Source organism: Gouania willdenowi, unplaced genomic scaffold (genome assembly GCF_900634775.1).
Source record: "Gouania willdenowi unplaced genomic scaffold, fGouWil2.1 scaffold_3_arrow_ctg1, whole genome shotgun sequence".
Taxonomy (NCBI): domain Eukaryota; kingdom Metazoa; phylum Chordata; class Actinopteri; order Blenniiformes; family Gobiesocidae; genus Gouania; species Gouania willdenowi.
The window spans coordinates 1,617,480-1,639,214 of NW_021145162.1; the positions used below are offsets into that span (position 1 = coordinate 1,617,480).

At 39.2% G+C, this 21,735-nt stretch overlaps 2 protein-coding genes across 9 annotated transcripts in view; one reads left to right on the top strand and one right to left on the bottom strand.

The window, feature by feature from the left end:
- Positions 1-1,559: 1,559 nt before the first annotated feature.
- dek (DEK proto-oncogene) lies at positions 1,560-21,485 on the top strand. 6 transcript variants are annotated; one of them, XM_028442141.1, is made up of 12 exons: positions 1,760-2,069; positions 4,676-4,732; positions 4,800-4,892; positions 4,970-5,079; positions 5,194-5,288; positions 5,347-5,476; positions 5,559-5,828; positions 6,345-6,455; positions 18,993-19,071; positions 20,629-20,771; positions 20,882-20,950; positions 21,294-21,485. In XM_028442141.1, the coding sequence occupies exons 2-12, from the start codon at positions 4,678-4,680 to the stop codon at positions 21,303-21,305; spliced, it is 1,167 nt and encodes a 388-aa protein (XP_028297942.1). In that variant the 5' UTR covers positions 1,760-2,069; positions 4,676-4,677; the 3' UTR covers positions 21,306-21,485. The 6 variants fall into 6 exon arrangements, with proteins under 6 accessions (XP_028297940.1, XP_028297939.1, XP_028297942.1 ...); XM_028442137.1 differs by lacking the exon at positions 21,294-21,485 and having other exon boundaries at positions 1,762-1,850; positions 1,944-2,069; positions 20,882-20,965; XM_028442139.1 differs by lacking the exons at positions 1,760-2,069; positions 21,294-21,485 and adding an exon at positions 1,560-1,742 and having other exon boundaries at positions 20,882-20,965.
- LOC114460101 (atrial natriuretic peptide receptor 1-like) overlaps positions 21,180-21,735 on the bottom strand; it is a 53,700-nt gene continuing 53,144 nt past the window's right edge. For 2 of the 3 annotated variants that reach the window (XM_028442134.1, XM_028442132.1), the window contains one exon: positions 21,181-21,702. In XM_028442134.1, the coding sequence (XP_028297935.1) occupies positions 21,548-21,702 (155 nt within the window). In that variant the 3' untranslated portion in view covers positions 21,181-21,547. Of the gene's footprint in view, positions 21,703-21,735 lie in introns of all 3 variants that reach the window. The other variant, XM_028442133.1, reaches the window with a different exon arrangement.

Consider the following 21,735-nt stretch of genomic DNA (forward strand, 5'->3'; position numbering starts at 1 on the left):
ATCGTTGTGCGTAACAGCGTGGAGTATGTGCGCTTCACTGTAAACATCAAAGAAAATAATATGTACCATTGAGTCGATTTTATTGTAAATTTTATTTTGTAAACCAATAAAACATGTGCTGATAATTTAAAAAAAAAAAACATAAATGTAAATACAATAAACGTGTGTGTGTTGTTTAATATATTGACAGTCCCTATAAATAGGTAACCTGGTCATGACAAGCAACCAGGCAATAGGTGATACAGGCAATGTGTCTAAACAAATAGAAAGGATCATTTACAATGGATCAGACAGGTATGGCTGTTGTGGCCACACTTTACCACTTAGAGAATTATAATAAGGAAAAGGAAAAACATATTTACAAATTAGTAGTAATAACAAATAATAAAAAGTGAAGAAGAAAATAAAAAACAGAATTTACAAAATGGTAATAATAATAAAGGAATCACGCACGTGAAGTGCATGCGGGGAAATATAGCTGGCGGAGTACGCACAAGTCTCCTCTGATGCATGCTGGGTAAAATGGGTAGAGCAAGTTCTTATCCAGGATTTACAGTGGATCTGCTGAGAAGGACAAATAAGCCTTTTCACACTCTCGCTCTGGTTCAGTTCTTCCGCATTAGGTCAAAGGTCAGAGGGATAAACTCGCCATAGCTGACGATGTAGGAAGTGAGTCCTACATCGTAGAGCGTTGATTGCTTGAAATATTTTTTGCGTAAACGTAGTATCTGTCTCCGAGACAGAAAGCCAGAGTTAGCTGCTAATGCTAATGCTAATGGTGCACATGAGCTGAAATTTTTTCCGGTTTTCCTGACTTTTCAAACTGTTTCAGCTGATGGCGTTACTCCAGTTCACTTATTGACCTGTCTATCTATTTATCCATCTATCTATCTATCTATCTATCTATCTATCTATCTATCTATCTATCTATCTATCTATCTATCTATCTATCTATCTATCTATCTATCTATCTATCATGTCTGATGTTTGTTACAAACAAACCCCGTGAAAATTGCTTGAGAATTGAGTGATTTATGACAACTTTAAAAGTGTAAAGATATCAACCCTGGATCAATCTGTCACTGAGAATGTTCATGTACATACTATTTAATTTAAATGTTCACCTGCACTATCCACCACTGCACTATTATTATTATTATTATTATTATTATTATCTTATCTTGTTATTGTTATATTATTTTATTTAGTTTTGCACATATTAAGTCTAACTGCTGTTTATATTTATATTTTTTTCTAGTTTATTGTTATTATTTAATGTTTACATTATTACAGAGAGCACAGTTCACCAAGTCAAATTCCTTGTGTGTATAACATACATTACATGATTAATAAAGTTGATTCTGGTAAACATACTCTACAGATGTAATACACTGTGGGAGCGACTGTCACTGCTCCAAGATGCGGCGTCTCCGTATCATAATGTCTATGGTTCAGAGTCCTATCAACGGGAGAGGAGTGTTTAACCACAGGGTGGCACGCTTTCCTCATGGGTGGTGCTATAAAAGGGAAGTGTTCACCAGTCAGGAAGTGCCAGTTTCCCGTGGATTGTCAGTGTGTTAAACACACACCGGATGTGTTGAGGTCAGAAGTACTGCGGCCTTAAACCTGCAGCCCTCGTTGAGGGAAAAGACGCTGTTACTGTGAGGACCAGTTAAAAGTGGGAACTAAGCGTGTGGAGTCAACGTCACAGTTAAAACCACTGCCTGCTGTCCTTGTTTTTGGTAGTTTTATTTGTGTCTGTCTTACGTCATACAGCTGCTGGACTTGGGCCACGCGTGATGACGTTTCACGAGTCCACAAATCCGCACAAGTCTACAGATTGAGGAACGGTGCAGTGTCTCGTACTTGTTTACTTACTTACTTAGTTTTTTTTAAACTTAATTTAAATAAAGTTTTGTTTTTCTCCCTTAAAAAAATCGTAGTAATGTACGTCATCAGTGTCCATCCAATAAATGCAGGAACTGCCGTGAATCGGCCCCGCCCCCAAACAGAAACCGCCATCATAAAACACAAAGATCTGGTTTAAAGGAGCTCCGCGCGGTTAGCAGGTAAAAACACACACCTGTTCACACCTGACCCGGACTACTGACCCGGAATAACCCGGATTAACGTGGTTTAATCCTTTTAGATCGAGTCCGGGCTTTTCCGCCTTTTTCCTCTTCATTTTTCCCGCTGAACGCCTCTGACGTCACATACGCTAACCCGTGTTAGCTGATATGACACAGTCAAATAGTAACATAATAATGTATTATGTGAACGTGAATAGCACAGTGTGTTGCTATGGCAACAACAGAATAATGAGGAACTGGTGCTCGTGCTGTTTTATTATTTATGTTGTACACACGATCAGTGTTAACGTGTGTGTAACTGTGTGTACAGACGCGTCACATTCATAACAACGGACTTTACGGAGAGCAGTGAACTCACCGCGGCTGTTGGCAACAGGAAGTGACGTGTATTTGGACGCCGTCAACCCCACGTGTGTTTATGGGCTGTTATAAATGGCCCACTAACGCACTACACGTTCCCAAAAAAAAATATATCATGGAAAAGTTGTTTAATTTCCATGATCCCATTCAAAAAGTTAAAATTTCATAGATTATAGATTCAGGGACCAAAATATAAACAATTTAAATTATTTATTTTTACATAATTTTGGCTTCCAGCTCATAAAACCCACAAAAACAGGAATTCAAAAAATTAGAATACAGTGAAGAAATCACTATTTACTTCTCAATTTTTGCAGAAAAAAAAGAGGAGAAGAAGAGGAGGACTGTTGGTCAGTGGTCCATGGTCCTCTCTTCTGATGAAAGTAAAATGTGTCCTTCATTCAGGAATTAAGGTCCAATGGTTCGGAGGAAGAACGTGTGAGGAACAGAACAGAACATTTCACCCCAAATCATGACTGACTGGATATTTCACACTGGACCTCAAGCAGCGTGGTTTCTGTTCCTCCAAACCATTGATTTTATGAGCTGGAATACCAAATTATGTAAAAATAAAGACTTGGAATTGTTTAAATTGTGGGCCCTGAATCTATAATCTATGAAAGTATAACTTTTTGAATGGAATTATGGAAATCAAACAACTTTTCCATGATATTATAATTTTTTGGAAAGAGTCTGTATAAACTATAGTATGATTAGGAGATTGAGCGTTCCCACTGAAGTATACATCTAAGTTTCCCATGCATTTTGAACCTTAAGCGTTAAAAACCTTGTTCACACTGAGGCTAAATATCTCTGTTGATTCTCCACCTTTACTTTGAAAGTTTTGAAAACATTTGAAGTGAGAAAGTGACCAAGTAGAATATCAACATGTGCTCATTTGATCCATAAAACTCACGTGGACACATTTCATTTACACATTTTCAGAGACCCTCCATTGGTCTACTGACTAAACTTCCTGTTAACTTCAAAATAAGAGCCCTATTTAAAAAAGAGTGGAAGACAAGAAGAGCAGCTTTTATTTTGAAAAGGGGATGTTTATGAAATCAGAACAATATCATAATGAATGAACTCTAGCAGGGTTTTTCATGAATGCACATGCTTTGTTTCACAGTTGTATTTCAGATTCACAAATGCACACGATCTCTTTCACAAATATATATTTTATGCAAAATTGTAATATAAATTCTGAAATGCACATGCTCTACTATACAAATATTATTTTGAGGCTCACGTGTAATATAAATCCACAGATAATGCAAATTGCTGAATGTGCATTTACAAACGTCTTCTGTGCTGTGAAACCTTTGTGTAATTGTGAGAGAAATGTGTGTGTGTGGTGAATTATGAGACTGCACTGACGTCACAGGTCAACGAACGTCACCATTGGCTGATAAAACTGATTGACAGATTCATCAGCCAATCAGGTGTGTTTGCTTTCAGCCAATCATAGGGCTTCTTACATTTTCTCCACACTGCGTATGCACACATATCAGTAGCTCTTTAATTGGTTTAAATAATATTTGTGAAGTAGAGCGTGTGCATTTCAGAATTTATATTACAAGTTTACATAAAATATATATTTGTGAAACAGATCGTGTGCATTTTTGAATCTGAAATACAACTGTGAAACAAAGCATGTGCATTAGTGAAAAACCCTGCAAGAGTTCATTCATTATGATACTGTTCTGATTCCATAGATGTTTATTTTTAGCTTGAAGCCAGTATCGTGTACTGAAATTGTATATGTGCTCTACCAGAAAAATGAATTTTTGCTAAAAAAAAAATTCTTTTTTGTTTATTTTTGTATTCAAAGTGAACGGACACGTGTTTTATTTGTTTACTGGATTAGGTTAGGGTTATAATCTCAGTACGGAGGTAAACTCAGTACGTGACACAGGTCCCAGGACCATTTTACATTCAGCTCCCAATGCATCATGGGACGGTTGAGTATGACTAGTGTTCCCACTGTGCATATTTAAAAAATGTCCCCATATAGTTACAAGTATACGTCCTGGTATTTCTGACCTACTCAATCTATTCATACTATCTAATGTGAATGCACTACATACTCATTTAGACGTCACACTTAGTGTGAGAGTACGTTAGTATGAGTAGTACGTTAGGATGACATCATCACAGCCATAGCGTGTTAGAATGAGCTAATGCTAACTCGTCAGTACTCAATGACAGGTTGTTGTCTGCAGAGATGCCTGAGGAGGAGGAGAGTGTGATGTCCATTCAGAGCTGCCCTACGTCCTCAGGTCTGTGTGTGTTTGTGTGTGTGTGTGTGCGTGCGCGTGTGTGTGTTCACACTTCTCCTGTGTCCAGGTGACGTGGTGGAGGGGAAACGAGCAAAGAAGAGCGTGGAGCGCTTTGACCTCCAGGCGCCGAAGCAGAAGGAGAAGCTGAAGATGGGCGACGGTAAGGCTCGCCGTGACTGGGTGATCTTTAGAAGGTAAAACCTAACGTTAAGCCCCGCCCATTGTACTGGTTTACAGGAAGTGGAGAGAAGTTAGGAGACATCCCTCGAACCAACTTCCACATCAGCAGGATGAAGGTGGTCGACCTGAAGGCTCTGCACACCATCCTGTTTGATAGGCCTGGGAAGGTTCTGCTGCTACGCTAACATTAGCCTCTACTGCTCCACACTGCTGTACTCACTGTGTGTGCGTGTGTGCGCGCGTGCGTGCGTGTGTGTGTGTGTGTGTGTGTGCGCGCGCAGGCAACGTCGATAAAGAAGAACCTTCGTCTCTTTAACGGCTTTTCTTTTGACGGTGACAGTGAGCAGTTTACCAAGAAACGGAACAAACTGTTAAAGTAAGAAACAGCGTGTGCGTGTGTGCATGTGTGTGTGATTGACTTCTGACTTCTGCAGGAGCTCTAACTTCACCAATACTAAGCTGAAGGCCGTGTGCAACGTTTTGGATCTCGAGAAGAAAGGAACCCATAGTGATCTGGTGGATCGGATCCTCACCTTCCTCCTCTCACCAAAGAACAGTGGAAAGGTCTATCTTCTTCTCATCATTGTCAGCTCATGTTGGGTGCGTGTGTAGCTACATGTGGTGTGTGTGCTTGGTGCTGCTGCAGCGTCTTCCTGTGAAGAAGAAGAGGAAGTCTAAGAAAAAGCTTTCAGGAGACGACTCCACGCTGAGGATGAAGAAGAAAAAGAAGAACAAAGTGAAGTCGTCCTCCGTCAGTCCCAAGAAGTCCAAGAGCAGCAGTAAGTCCAACGCCATCGTCATGGACTCCAGCAGTGATGACGAAGAGGAGGAGGAGGTGGAGGACAAACGCGGGGCTTCAGCCCACACCGACAGACAGGCCAGCACAGAGGACCAATCAGAGTCTGAGGAGGAGGAGGTGGGACACAATCACACACACACACCAAACCGCCATAAAAACAGTTTGTTCCCCCAGGCTGTCACTGTGATCAACACTAAACAGTCATAGAGAGTCAGACCTGTTTCTGTTACTGTGAAATAACCTGGAACTAAACATATCAACCCTGGATCAACCTGTCACTGAGAATGTTCATGTACATAATATTTTCATTTAAATGTTCACCTGCACTACTGCACTGTTATCTTATTATTATTATCATTGTATTTTTATTTCATTATTATTATTATTATTATTATTATTACTTTTATTATTATCTTGTTATTTTATTTAGTTTGCACATATTAGTCTAACTACTCTTTATATTTATGTTATACTTCTTTTTTTTTATTTTTTATTTTTTCTAGTTGATTGTTATTATTTAATGTTTACACTATATGAGAGAGCACAGGTCACCAAGAAAAATTCCTCATGTATTCAATACATTACTAAGTTGATTCTGACCCTGACCTAAACGAGCTGCCCTGTCCTCATCAGGCCGTCACATCTAAGCCAGCCTCCAGGAAGACGCAGAAGACACCAATGAAGAAGAGAGCGAGGAGGGACAGCTCAGAGGAGGATGAAGAGGACAGTGAGGAGGTAGAAGAGGTGAGGATATGTCAAATAATAATACACACAGTTAGTGTGCACAACACACAACTACACACAACCACACAATAGTAACATTTATTTTTATAGCACCTTTCACAGACAAAAAGCCACAAAGTGCTTCACAACACCGTTTAAAATCAGAAAGTACACATAATATAAAAGAGCAAGACAACATAAAATCATAGCAGCCCAACAGCTAATTAAAAGCTTGAACAAGTAAAAAGGTCTTAAGTTAGCTTTTGAAGGTGTTAACAGAGTCAATAGAACGCAGAGAGAGTGGAAGATGGTTCTAAAGCCTGGGAGCAACAGCCTGGAAGGATCTATCTCCTCTGGTCTGATAACCAGTGTGAGGAACCATCAGTAGATACTGATCCATAGTCCTTAGAACCCGAGCAGGGGTGTAAGGCTGGATCAGATACTGATGTAAGAAGGAGCCTGACCCTGCAAGGCTCTGAACGAAAGAACCAGAATTTCAAAATTGATCCTATAAGACACTGGCAACCAATGGAGTTCTTTTAGAACAGGAGATATGAGTCGTCCTATTAGTACGGGTCAGAATTCTCACTGCAGAGATTTGCATTAATTGCAATCAAGACAGCTCCTTCTTTTTCAGACATGAGAATAAACTATTACAATCTACTATCTATCTCTAAAATCAAGGATTGTGTGCGTGTGCGTGCGTGTGTGGAGCAAATATCTCCCTGACGCGGTATGAGTTCCACCTGAAACTCAGTCAACAGGTTCCAAATACCACAAGTGTGTGCATCTGTTTCTTTGGAGTAATTTGGTGGAGCAAAACATACATTTTAAGATTACGGCCCTCTCAATAATGAGCGCTGTATTGAGCGTGCTACTTCCGGTTCTGGGTTCATGACGTCACTGTGTCACAGTTTGTTTGGGTTAAAAAAAAAGTCAATAATAAACATTTTTGTACTGATAAGATTTATTTAAGTTAATATTTCATGGTTATTTAAAATTATCCCCGTGATTCCAAACTTCCTTTAAGCCACAAAGTCCACTTCCTCTAAAAATAAAAATAAAAAAAAACTACTCTTCCTTTTCCGTCTCCATATCTGTGCCTGCCATGCGTCTCAAACACGGAGCTCTCTGAATAGATCATTTGAAACCATCAGCCACTGGTGAGTCTTTTGCAGACAAGTTTCCCATTGTTTAAACCACATAACTGTCTGTGTAATTGCTCACTGTTTCACTATAGTCGGTATTGAATTCAACCCATTCAATACTTCAATACCGTGCATAGAAGCTAAGCTCTGACCACTCGGTTCGAAGGTAAACAATGATTTTTGTTTAAAAATAAGACATACATTACAGAAAAATACACCAAATAAAAAATATAAAAGTGTGCAATAAAAAAAAAAACAAACAAATTTATCATACCCATAGAATTAAACCAGGAAAATTGCACCCACATTTTGCACCCACAAATAAACCCCTTCATAACACTACAGAGTACAGAGTATGTACACCTATATGTACATCCAACCTTCAAACACATACTCATTTGGACATAATTGACAACTCTACTTATGCTCCCACATGAATGCATACTTCTGACGGGCACTGTACTAGTCTATTTAAATGCAAAAAAGGTCTGTGTGGAGCAATATTGAATTCGACCTGAAACTTAGTCAATGGGTTCCAAATACCACAAGTGTGTGCATCTGTTATTTTGGAATAATTTGGTGTAGCAAAATGTTCAAACGTTAATTTTAAGATTACGGCCCTCTCAGTATTGAGCGCGGTATTGAGCGCTACTTCCAGTTCATGACGTCACTGTATCGCAGTTTGTTTAGGTTAAAAAAAAAGAAAAGGTTAATATTAAAAATGTTTTTGTACTGCTAAAAGTTATTTAAGTTAATATTTTTTGTTACTTTTCTAATTGGTGCTACAATGGTTATGGAGTTTGGTTATCAGCGTCTCAAACATTTCATGGGAACACACCCACAAATAAACCCCTTGATAACACTACAGACTACAGAGTATGTACACCTATATGTACATCCAACCTTCAAACACATACTCATTTGGACATAAGTGACAACTCTACTTAAGCTCCTCCCACTATATGAATACATACTTCCGACGGGCACTGTACTAGAGGTATTTACAATGCCAAAAAATATACAAAAATTCTCCAAAAACACACAAAATGAATAAATATTTGCACAAAATGACTCCAGTATTACACAATGGCAACAAAAAACTCTAATTACAGAAACAATGCACAAAAAAACAACAGAAAAATACAAAAATATACATGACTCAAAAAAATGACAGAAAAATACACCAAACAAACAAAAATTTACAAATGAGTAAAAAAAAAAAAAACACATTTATCATGCACATGTCTTATAGAATTAAACCAGGGAAATCGCACATACTATTTTATTTAGCACCCACAAATAAACCCCTTTATAACACTACAGAGTATGTACACCTATATGTACATCCAACCTTCAAATATATTCTCATTTGGCCAGAATTGAACACTGTACTTATGCTCTCACATGAATGCTTATTTCCGACGGGCACTGTACTAGTCTACTTATAAAAGCAAGGATGGTCTGTGTGTGTGTGTGTGTGTGCGTGCGTGTGGAGCAAATATCTTCCAGACGCGGTGCGAGTTTGACCTGAAACTTGGTCAATGGGTTCCAAAGACCCCGAGTGTGTGTATCTGTTATTTTGGAGTAATTTGGTCATTTCAAAATGTTTATTTTAATTTTATTTCACTTCTGGACGGCAGCTTTTGACCTCAGAATGTGAGGGGGCTCTAGCGCACCATCTATATCTATTTCACTGGACAGCTCCTCACCCGAGCAAGAGTCACGTGTGCGGCCAGAGCCAATCACTGCGCACACAGCAAAGCAGACACGGACTGTAAACACACGAGTGAGAGAGAAGAAGATAGTTTAGACCGAAACACGGAGCTCTCTGAATAGATCATTTGAAACCGTCAGCCACTGGTGAGTCTTTTACAGACAACTTTCCCACTCCGTTCAATTCTCCATCTGGAAAAATGCAGATTCTCTGTGGTGCCGTGCATGGAAGCTAAGCTCTGACCACTTGGTTCAAAGGTAAAAAATATTTTAGTTTTTTAAAAAAAGACAGCCGAATTATACATAATACTTTAATTTACTTACTCACTCATGTAGTTTGGAGCTTTACGTTTTGTTTTGCGCAGTTTTGTTACTTTTCTGATTGGGGCTACAATGTCTATGGAGTTTGGTTATCAGCGTCTCAAACATTTCACGGGAACACACACACGGTATTTATTTATTTATAATAAAAATATACTAAATGAGTAAAATAACACAAAAAATGCACAAAAAGATGACTGAAAGATTAAAAAATACACGACTCCAAAAAATATACATTACAGAAAAATACAACAAAAATATGAAAATGACTCAAATAAAAATATACTAAATGAGTAAAATAAAACAAAAAAAAAACTAAACAATATTTATACAAAAAGTACACATAATGACTCCAGAATCACTCTATAATGGCAACCAACAGTTATATAAAAAATGCACAAAAAGACAACTGAAAGATTAAAAAACACACATAATGACTCCAAAAAACATACATTACAGAGCAATACACCAAACAGAAAAATTTAAAAGTGAGTTAAAAAAACAAACACATTTATCATGTTCATGTCTCATAAAATGAAACCAGGGAAATCGCAGACGCTGTTTTATTTTGCACCCACAAATAAACCCCTTAATAACACTACAGAGTACAGAGTATGTACACCTCTATGTACATCCAACCTTCAAACACATACTCATTTGGACATAATTAACTCTACTTAAGCTCCCACATGAATGCATACTTCCGACAGACACTGTACTAAAATGAAACCAAGGAAATCACACACGCTATTTTACTTTGCACCTGCAAATATACCCCTTTATAATGCTACAGAGTGTTGTTATTATGCACATAATTGACAACTCTACTTAAGCTCCCACTATATGAATACATACTTCCGACGGCACTGTACTAGTCTATAAAAGCAAAAAAGGTCTGTGTGTGTGTGTGGAGCGAATATCTCCCAGACGTGGTGCCTGTTCCAACTGAAACTTTGTCAACGGCGTCCAAATACCCCGAGTTTGTGCATTCGTTATTTTGAAGTAATTTGGTAATGTTCAAATATTTATTTTAATTTTATTTCACTTCTGGATGGCCCAGAAGTAAAACCTATTCAGCTTTTGACCTCAGGGTGTGAGGGGGAGCTAGCGCACCATCTATATACTGTATATTTCACTGCACAGCTCCTCACCCGAGCTAGAATTACGTGTGCAGCCAGAGCCAATCACTGCGCACACAGCCAAGCAGACACGGACTGTAAACACACGAGTGAGAGAGAGGAAGATAGTTTAGACCAGAGCCGTATAGAGAGAGAGCTGCGACAATGCAAGTCCAAAATGCTTCACCGTCACGTGATTTATGTGACTGAATTTTTTCCCAGAAGTTAATCATAGTGTAAACAGCTTACCTGCTTTTTTGACATAGTTAAGGCTAACATTCATTTGGTTTAAAAAATGTGTTAATATATATTGTATACAGGATGTATTGCTTTGAATTTTCTTTAAAAAGGGGTCGTTAAAAAACACCACATCCAGACAGGACACATTGAAAACATATTTATTATGTTCACACATATATAATAATAGACATTAGATGTTTTACTGTGCACTTATGTACCAAGATAAATTCATTAAATAAAAATCGTATTTGAAACCATCAGTCACTGGTGAGTCTTTTACAGACAAGTTTCCTATTGTTTAAACCATATAACTGTCTGTGTAATTGTTCACTAACGCACTGTTTCACTATAGTCGGTATTGAACTCAACCCGTTCAAAACTCCATTTGGAAAACTACAGATTCTCTGTGGTGCCGTGCATGGAAGTTAAGCTCTGACCACTCGGTTCAAAGGTAAACAATCATCTTTGTTTTTAAAAAAGACAGCCGAATTATAGATAACTAGTACAGTGCCCGTCGGAAGTATGTATTCATATAGTGGGAGCTTAAGTAGAGTTGTTAATTATGGGCATCATATTAACAATGTACTCTGTAGCATTATAAAGGGGTTTATTTGCAGATGCAAAGTAAAATAGCGTGTGTGATTTCTCTGATTTAATTCTATGAGACATGCACGTGATTTCTGTTGTCTTTTGTGTATTTTTTGTATAAATATTTAGTTTTGTGTATTTGGAGTCATTTTCATATTTTTGTCGTTTGGTGTATTTTTCTGTAACATGTTTTTTGGAATCATTTTGTGTGTTTTTGGAGCCTTTTTGTATATTTTTGTGGATTCCTGTTGTCGTTTTGTGTACTTCCTGTATAAATGTTGTTTAATTTTTTGTTTTACGTCATTTGTGCAATTTTTTGTATAATTGTTGTTTTTTGTTGCATTTGTAGTGTGATTCTGGAGTCATTTTGTATCTTTTTTTTAGTGTAGTTTTTTGCATTTCTGTTGTCTGAATTTTTTTGTATAAATATTTAGTTTTGTGTATTTTTTTTTTTTTTTTCTCTCTTTTTAGTAATAAACATGTGAAATGACGTTCCAGAACATTCCTCAACAGCAAGACAGAATATACATGACAATTTAGGAAAAAATGAAAAACAACAAATTTGAATAGTACATTATGATGAAATAAAATAAGGAAAAACATGTTGGATCCCAGAAAACCGAACAAAGCCGACATGAGACAAATACACAAATAAATTGATGGCCAATCAAAACATTACGGTAACGTGTAGGTGACCCCTCAGTTACACAGGTATTTCTCTATGGGTAACCATCTCCTCATGAAGACCTCAGACTTCAACTGTAACCTCTCTCACTCTTTGTTTCCATTGTTCCACTGTTGGTGGCTGTGAATTCCTCCACTTTGTTACCATTTTCCTTGCAGTCATGAGGAGCACATGTAACAGGTGCCTTTGATCTTTTGTATACACGTTTTCAGGAGTCAAATGAAGAAGAAACTGGCTCGGTGTGTACAGTAAATCAACTCCCAGAACCTTATCTATCTCTATCTATCATACACCCCTCCAGAAAGGAATCAAGATTGGGCAGTCCCAGAATATGTGAGAATAAGGTTCTTTAACACACCTTTGGTGTGTTAAAGAACCTTATATTTGTCTTCTAATCAAACTCCTTCCACATGTTACTATTAATTCCTTTATGGCAACCATTACAAATTGTTTCCCATTCTCCATCTTCTATTATAATATTCAACTCCAGCTCCTATTTATTTTTAATATAGTGAGTATTATCTGATGTGTCCAGTAGCAGGTTTCTGTATAAATGGGAAACATGTTTTTTGTTGGGTAGATGATGTTTTATTATATTAATCAGGTAAGTTTCAACATTTGATGGGGTAGTTTTAATTGTATTCCAATTTTTATGGTTTGTGATATAGTGTCTAATCTGAAAGTAACGAAACATATCACTTTGGGGTAGAGAGAACTTGTCGTGGAGATATGAGAATGGCTGTAGAACGTCATCACAGAACAGCTGATCAATAACCTTTAGGCCTCTGCCTCCCCATCTCTTAAAGGTTGTGTCCACTGTAGAGGGGGGGAAATTTGGATTTCCGATTATCTGCATTGCCCGTGAAAGACCGTCTGTCCCTTTAATTCCTTTCTGTACTGTTGACCACACTTTTTAAAGTGTGTTTTATTTCCAGTTTCCTCTGGGACTGCCTGCCCAGAAACACTAGGGTGGACAGCGGTGTAGCTGGCAGTGAGTTTTGCTCAATGTTCACCCATCTTGACTCCACATCATTGTTAACCCAGGCTACCACCGCTGTTAGCTGTGCTGCCCAAAAGTAGTATTGCATACTATGGAGGCCAAGTCCACCCTTCTTTTTTTCAAGAGTAAGCGTTTTAAGTCTCACTCTTGGTCTCTTATTTTGCCATATGAACCTAGATATGCGTCTGTCCAGCATTGTAAAAGCTGATGTTGGGACCAAAACTGGGAGAGACTGGAACAGGAACAAAAGTCTGGGAAGTAGGTTCATTTTAACAGCTTCCACTCTACTCAGAGGAGATAACGGGATCACATCCCATCTTGTCAGTTCCTTTCTAAAAGTTTCAAATATTTTTTCGTAATTAGCCTTGTGTAATTGAGGCACATGGGGAGTGAGTTTGATTCCTAAGTGTTTAAACCCCTGTTTGGTTCTGCGAAAAGACACTGTGTCACTAAGCTGGTCAGGCCACGCCCCTGACACCATCAATGCCTCTGATTTGTTAGGGTTAACTTTATAGCCAGACACCACACGATATTCATTAAGGTTTTTTAAGAGAGCAGGGATTGAGTGAATGGGATTTTCAATGAACAACAATATGTCATCAGCATATAGGGCTATTTTGTGTTGGTTTCCGCTCTCATCTCTTATTCCTTCTATAAGGGGGTTGCTCCTGATCAGTTCTGCAAGGGGGTCAATGCTAAGAGCAAAAAGGGCTGGTGAAAGTGCATCCCCCTGTCTTGTCCCCCGTCCCACCTCAAAAAATTCGGAAAATTGCCCGTTGACCCTGACTCTTGACTGTGGATTCATATAGAACAGTCCAATCCAGTTCAAAAAAGTTTCATTAAACCCCATACGAGCTAACGTTTGCTCCAGAAATGTCCAGTCTAGTCTATCAAAAGCCTTCTCAGCATCTAAGCATTGATGGAGTCTGTCTATTAGAGGCAATAAATTGTAGATTTAACATTAGTGCCTTGCCGTCCGGTAATGAACCCTGTTTGATCCGAATTAACTAGTTTCCGAATGTGTGTTTGTATTCTGTTTGACAATATAGAGGTCAATATTTTCAGATCCTGACAAAGCAAACTTATAGGCCAATATCCCATACATTGAGTGGGATCCTTTCCATATTTGTGTATAACAGAGATAATTGCTTCTGATCAGGTTTTTGGGGGGTCCCTGCCATCTAGTGCGTAGTTGTATACCTGGCATAAAATTGGGGCCAACTCGTTACCTAAAACTTTGTAGTTTTCTCCATAGTATCCATCAACACCTGGAGATTTGCTGTTCTTTAACTTACTGATACTATCTGTTACTTCCTGTATTGTTATAGGGGAGCTCAACCTCTCAGCCTCATCTTGTGTCAATCTGTTCAGTTGGACCAAATTCAGAATTTCTGTTATTTTCTCCTTCTTCCCTACTAATTCTTGACTTTCATAAAGTTTCTTATAATATATAGCAAACGCCTCTGCTATTTCTTTTGATTGGGAAGTGATTCCACCTGTGTCAGGATGTTCAATTTTAGGCACCACCCGGCTTGATTGAGCCTTCCTTAACTGAAACGCTAATAATCTACTTGCTTTATCACCCATTTCATAATATTTTCTTTTCACAAACCGGAGCATTCCTTCAGCTTTGTACGTGAGTAGATCGTCTAATTTTTGACGCTCTTGTTTTAGTAATGCTAAGGTTATGGGTTCTATGTTGCTCTGTAACATTCTATGTAGATCAGCCTTTGAAACCAGAAACATATCTAGTCTGGAGTAAGTCCCATGAACCTGTGACCTATACGTATAGTCTCTGCCTCTGGGGTGATGATATCTCCACACATCAATCAATCCCAATGCATCCATCATTCCCAGAACAGCAACTGATTTAAGAGTTTGAGGTCTCTTTTCAGTGGGTAGTCGGTCTACATTGGAGTTCAGTACACAGTTATAATCCCCTCCAACTACAATGATTTCCCCCCCCTTCCTCTGGCAGTCTGGATGCCATTTTCTTGAAAAAAAGTGGACAGTCCTCATTTGGTGCATACAAGTTACAGAATGTAAATCTATTCTCCCCGATAGTACATACCACCATGACGTATCTGCCTTCTGTGTCTTTCATTACCCTTTCGCAGTTAAAGAAAACACTCCTACTGATCAAAATCGCAACCCTTCTTTTTCTCCATTTTTCATGAGACGCGCTGTATATTTGCTCCATCCAGCCTCTCCTTAATTTCAAATGTTCCACCTCTGACAAATGTGTCTCTTGCAACATTGGAATTGAACAGTGCAAAGCTTTAAGTTGGTTGAGTATTTTCTTCCCAGACCCTTTATATTGTAACTAACCACAGTTAAACCATCCATGTACTGCTTTTAATCCTTACTGTCATAACACTTTGTATTCAGATTATAAGTGTCATATGCACCATCAACTGTTATAAAAGTTCTATCTGGAGGTCAAGGAGGTAACGTGCAATAAAACAGAAACAATGAACAATTTACAAAAAAGAACTTCAGAAAATAACCTGGCCTCCTAGTCCTCAACTGTTTATCTTCGGTAGAGACCAGCTCCCGTATGAAACGGGGCGGAGGGTGGCGGAATCCCTCTGGGATAATGTCACATTGTGTAGCAGTCCCACTTTGTTGGGTAAACTGCTGCGGCCAAACCATGGCTGAGTGTAAATCACACGAATTATCCATTGCATCTGCGACCACAACCCAAAACGACTTCATATTGCTTTAGTTACATTCTAAACTAGGCACAATGTTAGGCAAAGAATGAAATAAAATGTCAAATACAGAAAATAAAATATAATAATTAAATGTACAAAATGAATAAAATAATGTTTAATATATAATAATGAAAATAAAATGTTTGCTGATTTTTTTATTTTTTTTTATTTATAAAAACAGAATAATGAATATAAGGATTAAAATAAAGTATCTAACAAAAACAAATAATAATAATTGTATACATAAAATAGAGATGGCAAATAAAATTATCACAATAATAAAAAGATACCTACATAAAATAGATACTAAATATACAATTATAATATATAAATAAACATGAATAATATTATAAATAGTAAAAATAAAAAATTATTGTGTTAAAAAAGTAAAGAAAACAAATCAAAAATATACTAAAAACAAAAGTTTTCCAAATGACGTGTACATTATATTATTTATATAACCCTTCAACATCAACAATAATATTTAACTTTAGCCCCTCAAACAGAGTTAGCAACAACACCTTACTTCCTGCATGATTCTCCTGTCATTTCAAGGGAGAAAGAGCCTGCAGTCCTTCGTAGTAAACACGTTGACTTTCCGTCCACCTCGTTTCGTCTCCCATCTGTGCCTGACTAGCTCTCGTTCCACTTTGTCCCGATCGTCAACACGGATCTGGATCTTCAGTTCCCGGAGTACTGGCGCTGCGTCCATCACGGTCATCCTCAGCTGAGCTGGATACATGCATTTGGCTTCAATGTTTTTCTCCTTCAGCTGTTTAACAACGTTTCCTCTGCAGCGTTTTGGCCAATAACTCCCACACCGTTTGTTGCAAATTTAAAACCTTCATATCTCCAGATTCCTTGAATAGTATTGAATCACCTAGGCTAAGCCACGCCCATTTCCGCCTAACTTTTCTCGAAGCAAAATCGCAAAAACTCGAAAACCTAAGGGCGACCGTGGCTCAGGTGGTAGAGGGTCGTCTTCTGATCGAGAGGTTGGGGGTTCGATCCCAGTACCTGACTATGTGTCGAAGTGTCCTTGGGCAAGACACTGAACCCTAAGTTGCTCCCAGTGGTCGACTAGTGCCTTGCATGTCAGTCCTGTCCCACTGGTGTGTGAGTGTGAGAGTGATTGGGTGAATGAGCTGATATGTAAAGAGCTTTGAGACTGTTTCAGTGGTGATAAAGCTCTATATAAATCATGTCCATTTACTTTTTTAAACTCTGTGTCCTGATGTCTGCTTCAGTTAGCGGCAACTCCTCCAGCACTTTCGGCAGCATCTGTTTAATGAACGCCACCATGTCTTTCCTCTCGCTCCCTTCGGGGACCTGGTACAACCTTAAATTCTTCCTTCTCGCCGGATTCTGAAGGTCCTCACATCGTTCCATAAGTTCTGCCTCACGTTGTAGTAAGAAGCCGATGGCTTTTCCGTGGGCCGCGGTGGTCTACTCCGTCATTGTTATACGCTGCTCCGCGTCAACAACCCTCTTTTCCAGTGTCGTCAGTTGTGCGTTTAAACCAGAGACTGACGTTTCAAGTTTTGTGAATGATTCTTTGGTTTGGCCTTTAAATTCATCATCATCTGTAGAATGTCATCCCGTATGTCTTGGTTTGACTTGGCGATAGCTTGCAGCATTTCAGTCATGTTTTTCTCTGTAGCTTCAGCACCTCTGCTAGCGCTAGCTGCTTCGAGGTTAGCAGTGCTGTTAGCATCAGTTGTTTCAGTCGATTTCTCTTCTCCGTCTTTGTTTCTAAATTGAAATCTAGAGAGCCTGACATTTGTCTTTGTTGCATCGGTAGGTACTGTATGTTTTTTGCCGAGTTTTTGTTTAAATGTCGTTTGGTTGGTCGTTTAGTCAGCAGAGCGACCTACATAAACATGGCGCCGCCGGACGTCTTAGTTTTGTGTATTTTGAGTCATTTTCATAAATTTTTGTTGTTGTTTAGTATGTGTGTGTTTGGGGGGCACCAGTCCATTCCCTGTGCGCTAACGTCCTGTTCAATTACAGCCTAAAAGTTTGTGTTGTGATGTTTGTATTAAACCTTTAAATTAAAGTTTCTCTTGTAGCGTCATCGCCTTACTGCAGCAACAACGCAGGCGTGTGCATGTGAGCGTGCATGTGTTTCTCAGCCTAACGTGGATCATTTAAAAATGTTGTGGGAGTGTTTTCTATTTATTTAAAACACATAATGCTGTTAAACTATTACAGGCACTAGAACGCTGTGCACGTGTCATTGTTGACATGCTAATGCTAACATGCTTAAACACAGGTGTATGGTATGTGGTCATTGTGTACCAACATTTTTTACATTAAACACGGTGGTGGTTTCTCAGTTCTAAGTATGCATACTCCGTACTTGTGAACTCCTGGGTACCGACTCATGGGACTTGCTGAGTGCACAAGCGCAGGCTTTGCATACTCGTTTTGGGACAAACTTCCTGACATCGTTGTGCGTAACAGCGTGGAGTATGTGCGCTACACTGTAAACATCAAAGAAAATAATACGTATCATTGAGTCGATTTCATTGTAAATTTTATTTTGTAAACCAACAAAACATTTATTGACAATTTACATTTATGAATTCAATAATTAATGATAATTCAAAAATAAGTGAAGAAGAAAAGGAAAAAACAAATTTACAAAATGGTAATGAAGGAATCATGCGCGTGTTCAAAATGCATGCTGGGAAATATAGCTGGCGGGGTACGCACAAGTCTCCTTTGATACATGCTGGGTAAAACGGGCGGAGCAAGTTCTTATCCGGGGATTTACAGCGAACCTGCTGAGAAGGACTTGAACAGAACTTGGGTGTGTGATGACGTTTCACGAGTTAACGAGCACACAGATTGTGCTTCTGTAGTAAAACCAGTGCATTCTGGGTATATTCCACATATCTGATTAAAGTCTATTTCAGTTCTGACTAGTTATACAAAGAATTGTAGATATCTCAAATAAAGTTGTTACATTTCTATTGTGAACATGTTCTGTTTAATCATGTGACTCTGATGTGTTTTCATTGGTTTTTAGCCCAAGAAGAAAAAATCAGCTCCAAACAAACCTGCAGCAAAAAGTAAAAAGGCTGATAGCAGCAGCAACACACACACAGGTAATACTAACACACACACAGGTAATACTAACACACACACAGGTAATACTAACACACACACAGGTAACACACACACACACACACAGGTAACACACACACACACACACAGGTAATACTAACACACACACACAGGTAACACACACACACACACAGGTAACACACACACACACACAGGTAATACTAACACACACACAGGTAACACACACACACACAGGTAATACTAACACACACACAGGTAACACACACACAGGTAATACTAACACACACAGGTAACACACACACACAGGTAATACTAACACACACACAGGTAACACACACACACAGGTAATACTAACACACACACAGGTAACACACACACACAGGTAATACTAACACACACACAGGTATTACTAACACACACACAGGTAACACACACACACACAGGTAATACTAACACACACACAGGTAACACACACACACACAGGTAATACTAACACACACACAGGTAACACACACACACACACAGGTAATACTAACACACACAGGTAACACACACACACACACAGGTAATACTAACACACACAGGTAACACACACACACACAGGTATTACTAACACACACACAGGTAACACACACACACACACACAGGTAATACTAACACACACACAGGTAACACACACACACACAGGTAACAAACACACACACACACAGGTAACACACACAGGTAATACTAACACACACACAGGTAACACACACACACACACAGGTAATACTAACACACACACAGGTAACACACACGCACACACAGGTAACACACACGCACACACACAGGTAATACTAACACACACACACACAGGTAACACACACACACAGGTAATACTAACACACACACAGGTAACACACACACAGGTAACACACAGGTAACACACACACACAGGTAACAAACACACACACACACACAGGTAACACACACAGGTAATACTAACACACACACAGGTAATACTAACACACACACAGGTAACACACGCACACACACACAAGTAATACTAACACACACACAGGTAACACACACACACACACACAGGTAATACTAACACACACAGGTAACACACACACACACACAGGTATTACTAACACACACACAGGTAATACTAACACACACACAGGTAACACACACAGGTAATACTAACACACACACAGGTAACACACACACACACACAGGTAATACTAACACACACACAGGTAACACACACACACACACACAGGTAACAAACACACACACACACAGGTAACACACACACAGGTAATACTAACACACACAGGTAACACACACACACACACAGGTAACACACACACACACACACAGGTAACACACACACACACACACAGGTAATACTAACACACACACAGGTAACACACACACACACACACAGGTATTACTAATTACTGTGTGTGTGTGTGTGTGTGTGTGTGTGTGTGTGTGTGTGTGTGTGTGTGTGTGTGTGTGTGTGTGTGTGTGTGTGTGTGTGTGTGTGTGTGTGTGTGTGTGTGTGTGTGTGTGTGTGTGTGTGTGTGTAGGTGAGGTGAGCAGTGATGAAGACGAGCCTCTGATCAGGATGGTGAAGAAGGTTCCCAGTGATGATCAACTGAAGCTGACGGTTCAGACTCTACTGAAGGAGGCCGACCTGGAGCAGATGACCATGAAACAGATCTGTCAGCGGGTGAGGACCGACCAATCACACGCTGCCTCACAGTCATGTGATTGCTTCAACAGTTCACTGACAAATCCTGCTTCAGGACTACTTAGTGACCTGAGTAACTTCCTCCCCAGGTGTTCGACACGTACCCCGACTACGACTTGAGCTCCAGGAAGGACTTCATCAAGCACACCGTCAAATCTGTAAGTGTCTCCTGATCCTAGTAATTTGTATTCCTACTAGAAGTAAACATGTGGGCGGAGCTTTGTGTAATAATGTAATAACAACATACCAGTCTGATGGGCACCTTCTTCAATAGCGTGCCACGTTAGTGTTTTTCATTTAATAAAGTGTAGAAATCATTCTGTAGTTTGTGATTAAATTCAAGATATTTGTGTGTGTGTGTGTGTGTGTGTGTGTGTGTGTGTGTGTGTGTGTGTGTGTGTGTGTGTGTGTGTGTGTGTGTGTGTGTGTGTGTGTGTGTGTGTGTGTGTGTGTGTGTGTGTGTGTGTAACTGATGTTAAGTTTCTCTTTTTTTTTCTGCAGCTCATCACATGAACACCTGCAGGTGGTGCTGTTCTCTGGATGTTTTATATTCACCTGTTTTATAATCTCACTGCTTCACAAACACACAATTTTTAAGGTGTGTTCTGATTGGACGAGAGCTGTAATGTCATTCCTCTCTGGTTGGTTAACTTAAAATGAATAAAGTGATCCTATTGGCCGTCCAAGCCCAAACGGGAAGTGTTTTATTGGAAGGAAACTGTTAGGATTGTAAACAGTGGCCCAGTGTAGTGAGGTCAGCGAGTCACATGGTCCAGGCTCTCCCCCAGCAGCCAATAGGTAGTCATCTTTCCTTTTCCTTTGATGTCTATGGTTCCTCTGAGTTCTAACTGGAAACTGTTGAAGTCCGATAGAACGTCCTGGGTCGACGAGGAGACGTGGATCCTCAGGGCTGCACACAGGTAACACACACAGGTAACACACA

Excerpts from the sequence above, each read along its gene's own strand:
- dek (XM_028442139.1), top strand. The coding sequence starts at position 4,678 with ATGCCTGAGGAGGAGGAGAGTGTGATGTCCATTCAGAGCTGCCCTACG. Across the intron at positions 5,080-5,193 it reads TGTTTGATAGGCCTGGGAAG|GCAACGTCGATAAAGAAGAA; the intron begins GTTCTGCTGCTA and ends GTGCGCGCGCAG. Across the intron at positions 20,772-20,881 it reads TGAAACAGATCTGTCAGCGG|GTGTTCGACACGTACCCCGA; the intron begins GTGAGGACCGAC and ends CTTCCTCCCCAG.